This window comes from Nannospalax galili, unplaced genomic scaffold (genome assembly GCF_000622305.1).
Source record: "Nannospalax galili isolate Female #2095 unplaced genomic scaffold, S.galili_v1.0 scaffold227, whole genome shotgun sequence".
Classification (NCBI taxonomy): Eukaryota; Metazoa; Chordata; class Mammalia; order Rodentia; family Spalacidae; genus Nannospalax; species Nannospalax galili.
The window spans coordinates 9,249,486-9,267,779 of record NW_008360303.1 but is presented as its reverse complement, the minus strand read 5'-3'; the positions used below and the strand labels follow the sequence as shown (position 1 = coordinate 9,267,779).

The window sequence follows — 18,294 nt, the reverse complement described above, 5'->3', positions numbered from 1 at the left end:
TGAGGATTGTCAAGTTGGAGAAGGGAGAGCAAGATGCTTTTGATAGGTGATGACTGTACCAAAGATTCAGAGATGCTCAGAGGCAGCTCCCAATGCATAGCTTTCACTGACCCCTCCCCAAACCTCCAATTATCCTTCTTAGGTCACACCCAATAACCATCTAATCTAAAGCAGAGTTTTAAATCAACTCCCTCACCCCCAATTCCAATCTGATTATTGTCTCTAAATAAGAAGGCCTGGAGGGGACACTCTGAAAGACTTATATTTTGGAAGTTTGATAGGGAAGTGAGGAGCGATAGACTGTATAGAGTTGAAACCAACATTACAGAAGAAATTTTGTCAGAGTTAAAAGATGTCTGTTCTGGGTTCTCCCTGTGTCCACCCTGAAAATTGAAGTCTGATGATATCAAGAATCCTGTCTACTGCGATCACTTACTTGTCTCCACCACTCACTGCAGTATCTGCATCTAATAGACACACAGGCATTATTTTAAGGATGAGTGAATTCATGGATAAATGAGCAACTGTGAATATTGGTGAGTAAACATTATTTTATTTATAATTACAGAAGGAATGATTGTTTTGCTCAATCTCGCCCACTGAAATAAGTTTGAAGAGCCATTCAATTACATAGAGTAACTGCCCACTGTTGAACTATGGATATGATCCAATTCCTCGAAAAATAAGCATGTGCTTTATCAAAACAGAGTTTCACTGGACATTAAGTGGTGTCCTAGCAGATTTCTCCCTGACAACAGAAAAGTTTCCGAAGCCAGCGAGAGTGACTCACCTTTTCATTTCTAAAGACTGCTCCTTCCAGCTCAAGTATGATATTTGCTTAAAGGATGAAGCAGGCCCCATTCCAAATAAAATGACATCGGATGGCTCTCTGAGGATGAACATTTTATTGGAATATAGGCACTTGACAGAGTAAATATATGGTTACAAAGTGTTTTCAGTTTATTTGCTTTATATAGTGAATGCAAAAATAAAACCACAGTATAGAATTGTTTTTCTCAGAGTTGCAGACTTCAAAAAGCAAATCCCCAACCGTGTGTGTTTATGGTAAAGAAGGCACACGTCATCAACTTTCTCATCTACTGAAACTGTGTTATGGTTTAAGTCAGTGATGTAGTTCCTTTAGCAATACTGAAATCACTATCTAGTGTATATCACATTGCCTTTTTTTTAAAAAAAAACAGTTTTGGGTTGAACCCAGAACTTCCAGCTTACTAGGCAAGCACTGTACCCCAGCCACATCCTCAGCTCATTTACCAATATATATATGATCAAAATCACTTTGGGAGAATTGTAAAATCCTCTGAAGTCAGTGGCTCTAATCTGAAGACTTATAAGGGCAGACTTGAGAATCTATAAAACATATGGAAAGTCAGACCTGAAGACCTGCCATTCTTCACTTTCAAACCAAATTGGAATCTTATGCTGTGGATTCAAATAAGGATTAAAATTTTTTTTTTTTTTTTTTTTTTTTTTTTTTTGGAAATTTTACTCTGCATAATGCAGTACACTACCGTGCCAGGCTACGTAGGAGAAAATAACAAGCCAACATTTTTCCTTCAAGGAAAATTTCTTTCTTTGTTAAAGGTCAATAGTAACATAACTGGTTTAAAGTCCTGGAGTTTTTGCCAAAAACTATCCATCTCTAATGGCTTTGCCTAGGTCAGAGATTTCCCATTCGGATCTCAACCACCTTGCTGCCACAGGGAAACACCAGCACACACACAAATTGACAAAACCCAAGATAAGCTTTCAACAAGTTCCCATAAGCACATTTTAATGCACCTCACTTCCCTTTCCCATCTTCCAGTGCAGCAGCTGTCCTGCTTATTCTTGAGACTTTGTCCGTTTGAAATATGTACAGAAGAGCTCTTTGTGTTTTCTAGGACATTGTGCTGCCTAGTGCCTGGTTCTCTCTGGCCTTCATGAGTGGCACTGATACTCATCCAGCCAATGCTGAGAGCTCTCTTTTGCTCTCAGCTCTCCAGAGATAGGAGAAGTCTTAAGGTGAGCAAAAAGGGGAAGATGGGAAGTTCTGGAATGGGGTTGCCCTGATCTAGGAGTCCATGGTGGCCATGATTCTCCTAGGGAGAAGGGAGCCTTTGTTGGATTAGACACTACTCTACGGGCTGCCTGCCTTTCTGGGCAGTACTTCTAGCCATTTGGCCATCTGCCCCTTTGGCTTTGGACTTTATTTATGGGAATACTCAACAAGGTCAGAAAGCCTAATTAAAAACATCCCCCGGCCTAACAGCAAGCCCCAAATAGCTCCTGTACAGCAGCATGCTGGCTGTTCAGTTCCCACATCTCCTGAGCAGTATGAAACTTGTCAGCTCCTGTGCTAGGCATTGGGATAGTAAAGTTACTTGGCATGCAGGAAGCCATTATTCAAGGCTGTGGGTTTCTAGCAGGAAGCACAAATGATGACTAATCCCTTTCTGTCCTTGAAGAAAGGAGCTTCTGGGAGAGATAGGAAGTAAACAATTTCAGTACACCAGGCTCAAGGTCAGGTAGGAGCAAGCACTGAATAAGCAGGGACCTCGGGGCATCAGCCAAACCTTCCTCACCTATGATGGGATCTCTCATAAGCACTAAGGGTCCAAACACTCTAAGAGAATGTGAAACGATTTAATATATGAAACCATGCTGACACTGGTTGTTACTCATCCTTTATGACTAAGAAATCTAAGAAATTTTTCATGGGAAGGGTGGGGAGGGTAATAGCTTAATTCCTACTTAAATGGCTGAAGTGTAGGACAACGTCTTTAAAGAAGGTATTTGAAGCTGATGAGTAAAACAAGCTCTAATGTTAAAATTTGTGGAGGGAAGCTCTGGTTCTGCTACCTGAGACTGAAACTTTTAGGGAACAATCTTGGGTTTTCTGAAGGACAACAGAATACATCTTTTTGATCTGTAGCAAGTAAGTCTACTATATCTCAAATATTAGCAGGTATGGTTTGCAGTCTATTAAAAGATATGTTTATTTGTTTCCATCTAGAAAGAAGGAATAGTGACCTTCTTACCATGGTGCCCTTAGTGTGGTACCTAACACAGACTCAATTAATTTATCCACTGATGAAATGATTTACACTTTTAGTAACAACTTTGGAACTTAATGACATATAGTTGGTGATTCATTCATTTCTTCATTCATTCATTCATTCATTCATTCATTCATTCCCTTCTGAGAATAAACCAGGACTGTGAATGGAAAGAGAAAGCTGTAGTGGTTTGAAATTTAAAAGTTGGAAGAAATTTTTTTTCTTCTATACTAAATTCTCATGAGCCTTATAATTTATATGAGGCAAAGTACCTTATCTTATTACTATGCCTAACACAGCATGTAGTAGCTGTTCAAATAATGTCAAATAATTGGTATGTTTTGAGCACAATAATTTAGCCAAGCACTTTTCACAGTCCAAGGCTAATGTGGAAGACTTTCAGGCTTTCATGTGCCAATGAAATTTCCTTGCCTCTTCTGAATTTTCTTAGGTGAGTAATTGATATAAATCAACAAGATTAATTAACAAGGGATGGATAACAGGATCAGGAACAGGCCCAGATAGTCCCACAGACCAAATCCTTCCTTGGATTTCTGCTCAGCATCTCCTGAGATTTACCAGGCATGGCTGGCTCTGGGGAGCTGCACACAGCAGAGGTGCCTGGTGTTCATGACCTTCCCTTTCTTGCAGCCCGACTATGGACAAATGCTCCTTATGAGCTGCCTAGAAGCTGATGGAGCAGATGGCAAGGCTGGAGTTACAGTAGACATTTGCATTCTTACTAAAAATGAGAAGGCCTTAAAGTGAAGCAAAAATTGTACCACTAAAATGTGAAGAGAATATCGAGAAGTGTGCTCCTGCTGTTTCAGTCCCCACTGCAATGTTGCCCTCATCTCTGGAGTCCTTTTAGCTATTTTTTGCCCCAAGTACTCAAGCGCTTTTGTAATCGCTATTAAAATTCTAAAGCAATCATTCATGGGGAGCAATTCAGTTCCCCAAAGTCAGCCTCAGTGCTTATGCCCTGTATATATTTCTTCTGGCATTGTTATTCAAATTAAGGAATCATATCATAAGTTTTATAGAATTCACATGCAATCCCCTAAGTATACCATAACTATAACCCTTTGACTGACAGTTTTCAATGAAAACCTACAGCCAAATTGTTCCTACCACTCCTCTGAGGGCTGCTCTGAGGCGCTCACATCATGATTATGTACATCTAGGATGTCGGTGTTTGGAGCATCCTCTACCACCCACTGGCACTCATGGACATGGGCAGCCTGGACCTCCTCTGTATCCACAGCTTGGACTGAACTGCTGTCTGCCCCTATCACTTCTTGTTCCTCAGAAACTTGAGGTATCTCATTCTTCTCCACGGGACAGATGGGGTCAGAACTTGAAGTGGCATATTTTTGCAGCACGACCTCACCCTGCACAGTAGGGAGAGCCTCGCCTCCTTCATGGGTGTCCTGTGTGGAATCTGTGGCTGGGAGCACCCTCCCAGTGGACTCCATAGCCTCAGTGGGCTCTAGAGCTTTGGCTGGCTCCACCATGGAGCCTGTGTAGCTGGTGTCCTTGGTGAACTCTCCACCAGTGGACTGAGAGGTAGGGCTGCTAGCTTCCAGAAATGTCCCCAAGTCCACTCCAGGAGCCTCCACCTCCAGAAGGGTAGGATGGGCCTGCCTCTCACTGACTTCACCTTCTTCACTGTTGTCCTGATGGACAGAGGCAGTCTGACTGGCCTCTGGGTAGATCTGGCCTTTTTCCTCTTCTTTTTCATTTTCTTGGGGAGCAAGTGTCTCATCGTATGTGTCTTTTTCAATTTCCGGGGTAGGCTCCACTGGCACTTCAATGGTCACGGTCAACAACTCTCTCAGCTCCTTCAAGGATCCTGAGGCAGTAACGGATTCTGGTTTTCTATGGATGTGTTCTTCATCCTCAGGGGTCCCCCCAACTTTCATTTCTGACAAGGATGTACTGAGGGTTCCTGCCACATCCTTTGTAGCTGCAGGATTCACAGCAGGGTTATCCACACTGGATGTAGTCACCTGCCCATCTGCAGCTGAAGGTGGACTGGGCTCAGGGCAGAAAGGGCTTTCTTCTCTGACCAACAAGCCAGGCATCCCAGGTTGCTTCTTTTCCTCTAGCTCCTGGAACACTTCATTATTTGGGGGCTCATTGTCTGGAGCTCCTGGTAAAATGGAAGATACTTTCTTGGCTGGACTAGCCTGGTTTGACCCTATGGAGGTTTTGAGATCTGTCAGGCTAGATACACTTTCACTGGGCAAGGCCACGTTATCTTCAAACAAGTTGTGTTTCTTCAAGATAGCAGCCTCCTTTATCACTGAACGATACCAGAAAACAAAATAAGGCATTAATACTCTGCTAGAAAACCGAAGTTTGCTGATTTTATATAGAAACAAAGCATCCCCAGTAGCTCCCCCAGCTATCCAAGTTCTGACTTTGAAGACCCAGCTTACGCCTACTGTCTCCTGGATATCCTTCCCTAACGACCAAGACCCACAAACTTTCCAGTCTCCAAATCTTGATAGTATTCATTCATCCATTTCTTCAAACAGGAAATTGCTAAACATCTAATCTGGGACCAGCATTAAGAATCCAGGGGAAAATAAAGCCTTTGCTTTAAAAGAGTTCATGGTCTATAACAGCATCACAAGCATCAGTGTTGCTAAGATGTGTGGCTAGTTTGGAACTCCTGTAGCACAGAGACAAGTCTTACACTTTCCTGCTTTTGCTAACAGTGTGGTCCTGAATGTGTAGTAGGTATTCAGTACTGAGTGCACAGCTGAAAGAGCTTGGTTGACCTGTAGTGTTCAAGATGAGTACCTACATGTACCTAACTCATCCTCAAAGGCACAAAAAGAGCAATGACAGTAACAACAGACACAATAGCAGCTGCCAATTTGACCACAGTCCTCTGCTTATATCTGTGCAGGGATGTAGTACCCAGCAATACCATTTCCAAGGGGGTGCCACTCATGTCAGAGATCACATGATTTGTGTATTCATCATAATTTTTCAGTGGTCAGCACTAGAATCTTGCTCTAACAGACAGTATATTATAGTAATTTTCAGACAGAGGGGAAGGTGAGTGGGAATCACCCACTCCAAAGGGATTTAGAGAGGAATCTTCTTTCAATTCACACCTAAGTGTTTGTGATGGGCTGTCCATGGTCTTGAATGGGTCCTGCTTTTGTGTAGATACCATGGCAACACCTTTACCTTCTTCATCTCCATAGCTACTGTGACCAGAGGCTTGTTCTGGACCAGTTCCTATGTGGAACTGTTTTAGTAATAGATATTAAATAAGTTTCATTCCCACAGCCTGATGGCGGCTCCCTCCAGAGCATTTTCATCAGTGTCTACCTTCGTGCTCTAAGCCCAGGCAAGGTCCTGCTAGCAGCACAGCGGTCTTTAGTGTCCTACTGAGGCTGCAGACCACCATGGCATTGTCCTGTATCTGTCTGGCTGAGTGGTAGGGGAAGAATGTGCTGAGAGCAGCGGTCAGGCCCTACTGCTGTAGTTACCTCTGCCTAACTCTAAGAGCCTTTCTGTTGCTGTTCTGTCTGGTGCAGAGCAGCAAAGACAGCTTGCCGTGAGAGACTGAGTTCCATCATGCTAAGCCTCAGTTTCTTCTTCAACAATAAAGCTTATATTCTCTCTCATCTCACAGAATTCAGAGTTGAGTTAAAAGAGGACTATCCAAAAGAGGATGTGCAAGCCAAAGCACAAATGCTCAGCCGAGGATGGTATCCTTCCCTTTCCTTGCTGTCTCCCCTGTATGCCAAAATCAATTCAACTCTTCCCTTCAGTTCCAGGCAAGCCCTCCTCACCTTTCAGAGTTTCATCAAGGAGGATCTGATATAAAATCTCTTCATAGACATTCTCAACGTGGATCATATTGGTATGATCTGCAAAGATGAACTGCTCATATTTCTGAAGTTCCTGGACAGTGATAGGAAGATAAAGAAGAAAAGACATCAGGGACACACAACTCAGAACAACACTGAGAATCCATCCCACATCATCAGAATGTCAAGAAAACAACAACTGCTGGTGAGGCTGCAGAGAACAGGGAACCTCTATACACTGCTGGTAGGGGTGAGAGTTAGTTGAGGGACTATGGAAATCAGTATGGGCAGTCCTCAGAAAACTAAAATTAAAACTACCATATGATCCAGATACCAGTCCTGGGTAGGAAGGAAAGTAAGTCAGCCTACAGAGAAACAAGCACACCCACATTTATTGCTGCACTCTTCCTAATAGCCAAGACATGGAGCTAGCTTAGATGCCTATCAACAGATGAATGGATGAAGAAAATGTGGTGTACCAACAAAATGGAATTTTATTTAGCCACAGAGAATGAAACTGTGTCATTTTCAGGAAAACAGATAGAATGGAGAATATCATGTTAAGTGAAATATGTCAGACCCAAAAAGACAAATATCACATGTTTTCTCTCATAAGCAGAATCTAGATTTAAGAAAAATATGAAAAAGACTTAAAAGTAGAAAGGAGACTATTTAGAAAGAGAACTGGGAGGATGTTCACAAGAGAGGGTACATATGATCGAAGTACATTATATACATATGAAAATATAAACAAACACATTAGTTTGTGTAATTGATATATGATAATAACAACAAATGAAAGGGGGAAAAAAGAAGCTAAGACTTGAGGTGCCTGTTCTCAGAAGGGATAAGACAAGGACAACTCACCATCCCCTCCTTGAAGAGCTTGGGAGGATGGCAGGGTGGCCCCACAGGTTAAAGATGCTTAGATAACAACAAAGTCTGGCTGTGTTCCCTTTGCTGTGAGCCTCTGTGAGAAGCCTCTGTACCTGCTACCCGAGATAAGGAGGCACTCAGCCACTGGTTGTTCCCCTTTCTTCTGCATAATGGGAACATGTCCTTATACACTTCAAAGGGTAAAACAGTAGAGATTTTTTTTCTTTTAAATCTTGCCAAAGCTTATCCAGGGATATGAGGCCGCCTTTTTTTTTTTTTCTCATCATAACCAAACTGTTTCCTTCTTTTTTATTTGATGCCAACAGTACTTTACCAAAATATAAGTAATATACAGCAAAATGTATAGAGACTGAAAGTGCAATCCAAAGACATTAAATATATTAATATACTCATGTGATCATAACCTAGGCCCTCTTTCCAGCCTACACTCCTCTAAGAGATAAGTCCTGATCTGACATCTGTCAAGACAGATTTGTTTTTGCTTTTCCATGAACTTTATATAAGTGAAATCATGTACTGTTTGTGTTTACTTTTCAGATTTTTCCACACTGATGCCTAAGACAGCGGCTCACCCTCTATAGATAAAGAGTATCACTATATGGATGAACTGAAATTGTCCATACTCACTGAACATTGACATTTTCCTACTTGTTTTGACTTATGAATATAATAGTTAATGAACATTTTTGTTCATGTTTTGCTTGTATGGACATAAGGTCCCATTTATCTTGGATACCTTGGTATCTTAGATACCTAGAAGTAAGGCTGATGGACCAGGTATAGGTATAGGTTCAACTTTATTAGTACAGGGGCCTTTTTTCAGTTGGAGAGTCAAGGAATTTTCCTCTTCAACTGGCACAGCTGCTGTCCTATTCCAAGATAGCTCAGGCATGAGGCAAAAATCCTTAACCTCCCCTGCTATCCAAATGCCTTTCTTGCTAATAGCATGAGGAGTAGGCAGGGATCAAAATACTCCTAATTATATCCCAGTGATGAGTTCAGTAATTCTGGCACCTAATGATGTCGGTGGAGGATTCCTGTATGCAGTTTTTAGAAAAGCAGGGACTTAGCAATGGGATTGGATGCCTCTGAACCTGATCGTCAGCATTTGTAGCAGGTGACTGAAAACTACCACATTTAGACAACTTTCAGTGCTAAGATATGGGGGCCCAGGATTGTATGGTATTTCCACTGGGCACTAATAGGGTCCCTTTATGTCCACCCAAGAAGAAAGGTGAAATATTGAAGAGACATGAGCTTCAGTGACCTCTAGAGAGGGGAGGGGTCAGGAATCATAAAGATATGGAAGGAGCACTGCTCAGGACACTTGGGACTGCCCGTGGGAGCCTGTGTAAGCCATGCTAACACTCTGAGCCTCTTTTTCTTCTGAGGGGTTCAGGCTCAGGCCTCAGCACTCTTTCATCTTCCCTTGTAGGTCCTCCATCTCCTGTCATGTATCCACCACCAACAACTGAAAGCATGACTCTGGAAAGTCGTCCTGAACCAGTGGGCAAAGCTGAGCACTATCCCCAGACTTCCCATACAGCTACTGCTGTGCTGCCCACATTCCGTGTGCCTGGCTTCCGACTCCACATTGTGAATTCTAGGACAGCAGGGACAGTGATCTGGATCATGTTCTATATGTTGCAGGTAATCCTCTAATTTATCTCCTTACAAATTCCTGCTTTCTAAAAGCTTTTGACACTGACACATAGCCTCTCTTACTGAAAACTCAGGGTCACAGACTCTTTTGAAAACAATATCCCTCAATTAAAAATTGCAGGAGTTGTGGCTACAGGAATAGCTCAGTGGATAAATCACTGTCTTTTCTTCTGCATACCTATGTTCATATCCCTAACACCCACATAAAAGTAGGGTGGGTGTGGTGGCTCGCCTACAAACCCAGGGCTTGGGCAGCAGAAAGTGATTCCCAAGGCATGCTGACTAGCTAGACTGGCTGAATCAGCAAGCTCTGGGTTCTGCAAGAAATTCTGCTTCAGCAAATAAAGTGGAAAGCCATTGAAGAAGACGCTTGATGTCAACCTCTTGTCTCCACAGGCGTGCACACACATGCACGCGCGCGCGCGCGCACACACACACACACACACACACACACACACACACGGATACCTACACACATGTGCATGCAAAAACGCACATATCCATGCATGCCACACACATGTGCACAGGGGGAGAATCTCAAGAGCAACATAGATTGGACACAAACCACTCCTCTCCTCTAGTATTAGAAAACAGGGGGCATAGAAAGAAGGGGAGTTCTCCTTCCACCTCCTCACAGGGAGACATAGCTCTGAGGCCTCCAGGCTGCCCTTGGGAGTGAAGAAGAAACAATCCTAGGCAGCACATCTGTGTGTAGACACATTCTGAAGTAGCTAGTAATCTCCCAGGCTACTGAACTAACCCACTGCCTAAGGCCAGAGGACAGTCATCTAGACCAATTCTTTTCTCTTTTGGTTTTGTCAAATCCTTTTGTACCAAAGAAATGTACTCCAGAAATAAATGCCAAGACTGGATATGCCAATGACTATCTGAAGAAAAACAGCATTTACAGAATGTAAAAATGACAAGAGAAAAGTCCACAGTAAAATAATTCACACAAAAGATTTTAATGTTCTGATGCTTGGAGATGCTCCAAACTGTCAAAAATCCCTTTTAAAATTCTATGAAGCTCTTTATCATTGGCTGTAAGAGGGAACAGGTCTTACAAATGGCCAGGCTCATGAGTCATTTTTGGAATGCAGGAGCAGTCACAGTCATAGTCATAGGAGTGGTTGATGCCATTTGTCGAGTGCCAGCTGTGTTATAGGTGAACGTGAACTGGATTCATCTCTGGTGGTAACCAGCACTGTGACCTTGGGCCTGCCACTCAAACCACTCAGTTTCCCTTACTGGCACAGTGAGGTATGACTTGTTTCTCTTCACATCAAAGGACTGCTGTGAAACTCATTTTTATAATTGATACAAAGTGTTTAATACAGTGCCTGGTACATAAGAACTTAATCAGGTGTTAATGTGTCACTCTTAGGTTCTCAATCTTAAGACAATGCAAGCAAGCTGTGGTGGTGCACACCTGTAATCCTAGCATGGGGGGGGGTGAGATAGGTAAATCATGAGTTTAAAGCTATCCTGGGCTATACAGTGGGATCCTGTTTTTAAAAGGCAGATGGGGAGGCAGGAATAAAGGAAAAGGAGGAGGAGGAGGAGGAGGAGGAGGGGAGGGGGAGGAGGAGGAGGGGGAGGAGGAAGAAGAGGAAGAGGATGATACTCCCTTATTAGCTGAGTTTTATAAAAGAGAAAATGTCGACCAAAATAAGAACAGTGATTTGCCCAGGGACCAAAGCATAAACACAGGTGAACCAGGGCTTAAATACAAGCCTCAAACCAGCCTCCATCTCAATCACAACCATTCTGCATGTGCAATGCTCACAAACAGCTTTAAAAGGAGTCAGAGATCTCAGTGAACTAAAGTCACTGAAGGCAGGAGAACAAACTGTAATCACACTTGAGATCTTTTCTGGGCATGGTGGTCAAGTTTCAGAGCACACTCTGGGCCTATGAGTGCTAAAATGAGAAACATCTTGGCTCCTTTGGTATTCTGTGGCAGCCTTAGAGCTTGGCTCAAATCCAGGCCATTAGCCTTTGGGATGTCCTCTAGTCCAGGAATCAGAAATCCTGGGATCCTTGTGCGCTTTCTGAAACTTAAGTTTACTGGAACACAGACTTGTCTGCTTATTTGTGCATCATCCCTGACTGCTTTTGCACTACACAGCAGAGCTGAGTGGGTCCAACAGAAACAGTCCTGTGAAGCCTAAAATATTTACTATATGACCACCCACAAAAGACTTTGCTAGCCCCTGAACTTCAGAATCAGTGGAAGCAGGGTCTTGAGGGGATGTTTCCTTACTGGTTTGCATGTGGATGCCAGAGCCTTCTGCACAGTAGGAAGTGTGATTTGAACCAGTACCTCCTGAACGATCTTCTTCCGGATGGTGCTGCTGTCATAATCATATTGCTGTCAACACAGAAGCACATGCTAAATAGTAACATTACAATCTGTTAACTTGGTAACTCAGTAAAAATCTCCTCCATCCATGTCATCCCCCTTCCTCAGCCCCACTAATTCTGAGGACTCTTGCAATATCAAGGTCTCAGAGATCTTTTTCTGGAACTTTTGTACAAACTGGGTGTGGGCTGTGAATTCATGACCCATTTCATTCTCCCCTCTTACAAATATGGAAACTGAGGCAAGATCAAAACGAAGAAGTGACATCTGTTTTATAAAGAAGGGTTTCAAACTAGAGAACAAACTTGGTACCTGGGTAAGCACAGGGGAGCCATGATCATCTGTTACCCTTCATCCTACAAGCAGGGTCAGTGGGTTGGAGTGGTTTATACAAGGAGAGAGAGAGGGCCTGGCATTATAGTTCCATTAACACAGTGGCTGACTGTTAACCAAAGAAGTTTAATATCTTGACAGAAAAGAAGAGTTTTTCTATTCTATATTGAACACCCAAACATGGAGATGAAAGTTTGAGTTTAGACATTCTTTCAAACAGATCACAGACAATCTGGATAATTAGCACAGCATGTAAATACAATGGTCCAGTCAAATGAAGAATTGCTAGAGAAAAGAGCACTTACACCTGAGATAATAACTTGGAGCAAAATTATAGCTCTATTCAAACAAACAAAGGTTACCACATGGAAAAAGGATATGAGGAAGGTGGCAGAACCAGAATTACCAGTGGCAAGAACCAGGGCCCAACATCAGAAAGTGTTTTCTTGTGAGATGAAATGCATCATCTTGGAGGTGTCTGAGTACTAGTGAGACCACCCCAGGCAGGAACATTCTTAACACTGGATATGAAATAGAACTTGAGGTACTCTAAGTTCCTTTCAACCCTGAGGCCTGAAGATCGGGAGATATTTCTACTTATTTCCTTTTCTTTCTGCTGAGGCACATGACCGTAATTCTACCTTTTTCTCCAATGCAATTGCTAATGTGTTATTATTTGTATTGCCAACATCAACAGTGCTTTGAATCTCAATGATTTGGCTGCCAGAGTTTGCTCTGGCCTGAGAGTCACTAAGGTTGAGTGTGAAACTCAGGGGCATACTGTAACCTCTATGGGACTTTGAGTTTCTGTTCTGTAGCACTGTCTCAGGAAATCAAGAAGTAGTACAAATTAATGGATGAGGTGTAAGCATAGGTTTAGCTCTAAACTCCATTGCTGACTAGCTGGTTGAGCCCAAGTCAGTCTAGATTTTGGAGGGTCAGTTTCCTCATCTGTATAGTGGGGATATAGTCTAATCTTTTTATAGGTTCTTGCAAGGAACCTTTTGTTTTGCCCCTAAAATGGTTGGGTATGGCAGCACATGCCTTTAATCCCAGGATTCAGGGAGCAGAGATAAGCAGCTCTCTGAGAGATGGAGGCCAGCCTGGTCTACATATCAAGTTCCAGGTCAGCTGTGGCTACAGGGATATCCTGTCTCAAAAAACTGAAAAAGGGTGTCGGGGGGGGAGCTTTAAATAGAACTGGAAAGATGCCTCAGCAGTGAGGAGGGCTTCCTGTGCTTCCAGAGGACCCGAATTTTGTTCCCAGCACCCACACTGGGCAGATTATAACCATCTGTAACTCCAGCTCCAGGAGATCTGATGCTCTCTTTTGGCCTCCATGGACAGCTGCACATATATGACATACAAACACACAGACACACACACAGACATATAAATAACAAAAAAGAACTCTCTAGAATATCAGCTAGAGCTATGAACAGGAAATTTTAACAAGGCTTTAAATACGTACTATATATGTGTATGCTGTTATAATTACAAGAATTTTATTATGCACTGAAACAAGCTCATTTAAAACAATTTCATGTGATAGGTATTTGCCTCTAGGTTTTGTTTTTTATTTAAAATGTTGGCCAACTTGGTGAATTTTACTATATTACAAACTCTTCGAAAACAGAGACTGCACCGGTCTATTTTCATATACCATGCAACACTGGTTACAGTGATTACATTTATCAAGTTGTGAAAGTAACCATATTATTTGCCTGGTAATAGTGCAGAGGCCCTGTGGTCCCTAAAGCAGCCACTAGATGGCAGAAGAGGCATGAAAGTCATGCTGGGGAAACTGCTGGAAAAAAAATGGTCACTGGGGCTTCAGAGAGGAGGAAGGGGGTGGGGGGCGATCAGCTTGAAAGGGAGATAGGGCTTTTCCCTGTGACGAAAGGGAACAGCAATCACAATCTAGGTGGATGCCTACCACAAATCAAGGTAAAGTTCTTACCTTTAAAACACGGAGCTTAACCTTCTCAATGGCAGCTGCTGTTCTGGAAGCCTCTCCCTGGCGGTATGGGGACAGCAATTGCTCAAAAGTGAACACTGCATTCTCCATGAGCTAGAAAACAAGCCAACAAAGACAGACCAGAGTCAGAGGCTGGGAACACTGGCCCCGGGCCTGTCTGGTTAGGCCCCAAAGAAGGGAAGAAATCGGGCACAACTGTGGGATGACCGGGGACCAAAGGGCCTCATCCGAATCCCCATTGTGTAACAACCCTGTGGCCACGGTGAGATAGTGAGAGTTTGAGAAGCAGTCACTGCCACACACGTAAGCATGTATTTCTCTGTATATACAGTATCCTTTTGTTCCCTTTCTTCCCATCATCCTTAAGGGAAAAGCCCAGCGTGGAGGGGTTGAGAGTCATGGGTCTCCTGTGGGCATTCCCCTCCTCCATCCAGATGCAGCCACAGATCAATGCTACAAAGTTGGAGAAAGCTGCAACTCCACATCTAGACAACACAATCACCCTGTGGTACATCCCCTCCACTACTTTCCATCCATACCCCTTCCTTCCTCTGCAAGGCTGGTGTTAGGGTTTGGATGAGCAACGTCCCCCATAGGCTTATGAGCGTGAACATTTGGTCTTCTGTGAGTGACACAGATTTGGAAGGTTACAGAACCTTTAGGAGGTGGGGGCTTTGCTGGAGGAAGTCAGGATAGGAGGGTGAGAGGTGGGGGTTGGGGGAATATAGCTCTGCCCTACTTCCAGAGTGAGTATTCTCTGCTTCCTGGTGCACCAGCACGGGAGGCAACCTAGCCACGTGCTTCTGCTCCATGAACTCCGCCCAATGGACTGTACCCTCTCAAACCCAAGCCCAAATGAGTCCTTCCTCTCCTGTTTCTGCCACAGCAGTGGAAACAGAACACAGCTGGGAGGCGACTTGGAGTCAGGACCCAGGGCAGTAGCGGCTGTCACAGTATGACAGTGACTTATAAGTCAGGAAAAGAAGCAGTTCACGTCTTAGTCTCTGCAGTTGTGCCTGGGTCTGTTTCTCCAGGATCCAGAAATATCAAGTGACTGTTGTTATATTGCTGCCCAATTCCATCATTTGCCCTTTTTGTTATTGTTTTTTCTTTGTTGTTTTTGTTTTGTTTCATTTTTGAGACAGGGGCTCATGCTCCTAGCCTTAAACTTGCTATGTAGGTGAAGATGGCCTCGAACTCCTGACCCTTCTGCCTCTGCCTCCCCAATTCTGGAACTACCAGTATATACCACCATCCACCATTCCTAGCTCATTTGTTCATCTTTGATCCCTTGTAACTTGGATGTTAGATAATAAGACACATCACTAATACTGTCTGTAATTTTTAAGCAAAAAAAATTAATAATTTTACCACAGCATTTTCAAAGGTTACTGAATTTATCCAAGACTTGGTCTTATTTAGAATTTGTCATAACTCTGGATCACTGAAGTGGGATCTTGTACAGCATCCAGTCATAGTAATCTCCACAGCTACCAGAATATTAGTGAAATAGAATTGTGTCCAGTTCCTCCTTTACTTCATTTAGGGAACATTAAAATATGAAAGAATCTATAGCATTCATTTCTGTCTCCAGGCAAAGAAGTCTTCAGAGAGAAAAAGGGAACCTATCAGGTAGACTCAAAAAAATTCAAATATCAGGGCTGGAGAGACAGCTCAGAGTTAAGAGCACTTGCTGCTCTTGTAGAAGACCTGGGTTTGGTTCTCAGTACACATTGGGCAGTTCAAGACTGTCGTAACCCCAGTTCCAGATGATCCAATGCCCTGCTCTGGCCTCCATAGGACCCTACACTCATGTGGTACACACACAGACAAATAGGCACACACACATAAATACAAATAAAAATTTAAAAACTTAAATATGAAGCCTGATAGGTTTCCTTGTAAGAAGGGAGGGAATTCAGCCCATGGGTTCCTGATCCTGATCCTGAGAAAAGTAGAATGGAGGTAGAGGAAGGTGAGAATTTCAAATATATTATAAAATGTAACTACATATATATTTGGAATCACTGGGTCTAGGGAAACTTATCAGTAGTTCTTAAAATATCCTCAAGTGTTTCTAATGTGCAGCCAAAGTTTGAAGCTTTGACTCAATCCATCAAGTAATTATTGGTCAATGTTACTTTATTTCCACAGATATTTATTCTCTGTGATGTTCATCAACATTGAGGACAGATGAAGCCAGCTGGAAGGACAGAATATGTCCTCAGTCAACCTGACTATGGAAATGGGCCCCACTTTCCTGAGCTGCAGAGCACCTCGACCTCACCCACCAGCATGAATTTCTCCCTTGGTTGCTTCTCTCTGTTCTCTCCCTATCCTCATCCATCCTGGATTCCCTTCAGCCCCCACCTCTTGCATGTAGTTCTGAGTCCTCTGGACCACCAGATCAACGTGAGGGAATCTGAAGCGGGTCTGGAGATCCTGCAGGCGCTCCGGAAGCAGGGTGACTTTAGCATAACAAGGTTCCATCTTCACAGAATCCAGTGGAAGTTTCAAAAGCTGGTCTAGATGCTATATTTGGGGGAGGCAAGTAAATTCCTTTAGACTTAAGAACCATATTTCCTGCATATTACACAATACAGTACCTAAATTTGAAACAACCAAGTATACATTATTAACATTCATCTGGGACATCTTCTTTCCTTCTGTAGTTGTCTGGGATAGTTCTATTGCTAGGACAGAAACTCATGGAAGAACCAATCAGGTATCAGGAAGATTCAGGTGCATTAGCAGGGGGTCCAGACTTCTTAAGTTCTTGGCAGACTCCAAGCTCCCAGCTCCAGAACTGGAGAACCAGTCACGCAGCAAGAATTGCTGCTCGGCCCATGAGTCTGCAGAGCTTTCTTTAAGGAATGGAATCTTATTCCATTTTCTAAGCTTATTTTAAATTGCTTTTGAAATTGAACACTGTAGGAGTGCTCAGTCACCAATGGGATGTCTATGTCACCTCACCAGGCTCAGTGACCAGAAGAGAGGCCAAACGATGTTATGAATCAGCGGTGGGGGAGGACAAGAGGGAAACAGTGTCTTTTAAACATGACAGGACCACTGCACTCTGAACTCACTCAGCTGTGGCTGCCTGCACAAGACCTGCAAAGATCAAGCCAGTCAACATTATTCTAGTATGGATGGGGAAGGGGCTCAGGAGCGTCCACCCTTGACTGAGGAGCTACTGACAGTTGATGGCTTCTTGGAAGAGTCAGTTTTCTTTCAGGATGTTGTCCCTGGTGGGTTGAAGTCACTCCAGTGGATGGCTCCATGCTCATGGGTATATGAGTAGCACAAATTGGATTCAGTGAGTTATTTTAAGAGGAGGAGGAGGAGGAAGAGGGAGGGAGGAGGAGGAGGAGAAAAAATTGGGAGAGGCTGGGAAGTCGGAGAGTGGACCTGGGATGACTTAGTGGGAAAGTGGGAGGTGAGTTTGATCAAAACACTTTATATGCGGGTTTGAAATGCTTAGAGACTAAAATGTTACATTAAAATTTGAGCATTTGAAGTTTAAAATAAACAGGAGGATGAGAGACTGAAAGAGGGTTGCTGAAAATGGAGGCTCTCAAAGGCCTTGGGTGAGGCAGGTGAGTGTGAGCAATAGACTGACATGAGTTTTCAAAGGGCCCTTCCCAATGTGCTTTAAAAGGAAAAAGTATTTACTTTAAGAAGTGAATGATGATTGCCTGGCATGGTGGCCCACACCTTTAATCCCAGCACTGAGTACTCTGGAGGCAGAGGCAGGTGGGAGATCCCGGCCAGCCTGCCCTACACAGTGAGTTCCAGGCCAGCTGGGGCAACAGGGGGACCCTGTATCAAAAAAAAGGAAAAAAGAAATGAATGATGGAGAGGTCCACTGGAGTGGAATCAAACAAAGATTTTTTTTTTTAAAGCTCATTCCACACCTTTAATCCCAGCACTGAGTACTCTGGAGGCAGAGGCAGGTGGGAGATCCCGGCCAGCCTGCCCTACACAGTGAGTTCCAGGCCAGCTGGGGCAACAGGGGGACCCTGTATCAAAAAAAAGGAAAAAAGAAATGAATGATGGAGAGGTCCACTGGAGTGGAATCAAACAAAGATTTTTTTTTTTAAAGCTCATTGTTACATTTGCTTTGGTCTCACAATTAGGGATGTATCACTTAAAAAATTATATATATATATA

At 43.2% G+C, this 18,294-nt stretch overlaps 1 protein-coding gene across 1 annotated transcript in view; it reads right to left on the bottom strand.

Annotated features, from left to right (window-relative positions):
- Positions 1-1,462: 1,462 nt before the first annotated feature.
- Positions 1,463-18,294, bottom strand: part of Niban1 (niban apoptosis regulator 1) — a 196,214-nt gene continuing 179,382 nt past the window's right edge. Inside the window, exons 10-14 of the mRNA XM_008824280.3 lie at positions 16,495-16,656; positions 14,107-14,217; positions 11,715-11,822; positions 6,875-6,986; positions 1,463-5,364 (exon numbers count right to left, since the gene is read on the bottom strand). Coding sequence (XP_008822502.1) covers positions 4,187-5,364; positions 6,875-6,986; positions 11,715-11,822; positions 14,107-14,217; positions 16,495-16,656 — 1,671 coding nt within the window. The 3' untranslated portion in view covers positions 1,463-4,186. The remainder of the gene's footprint in view (positions 5,365-6,874; positions 6,987-11,714; positions 11,823-14,106; positions 14,218-16,494; positions 16,657-18,294) is intronic.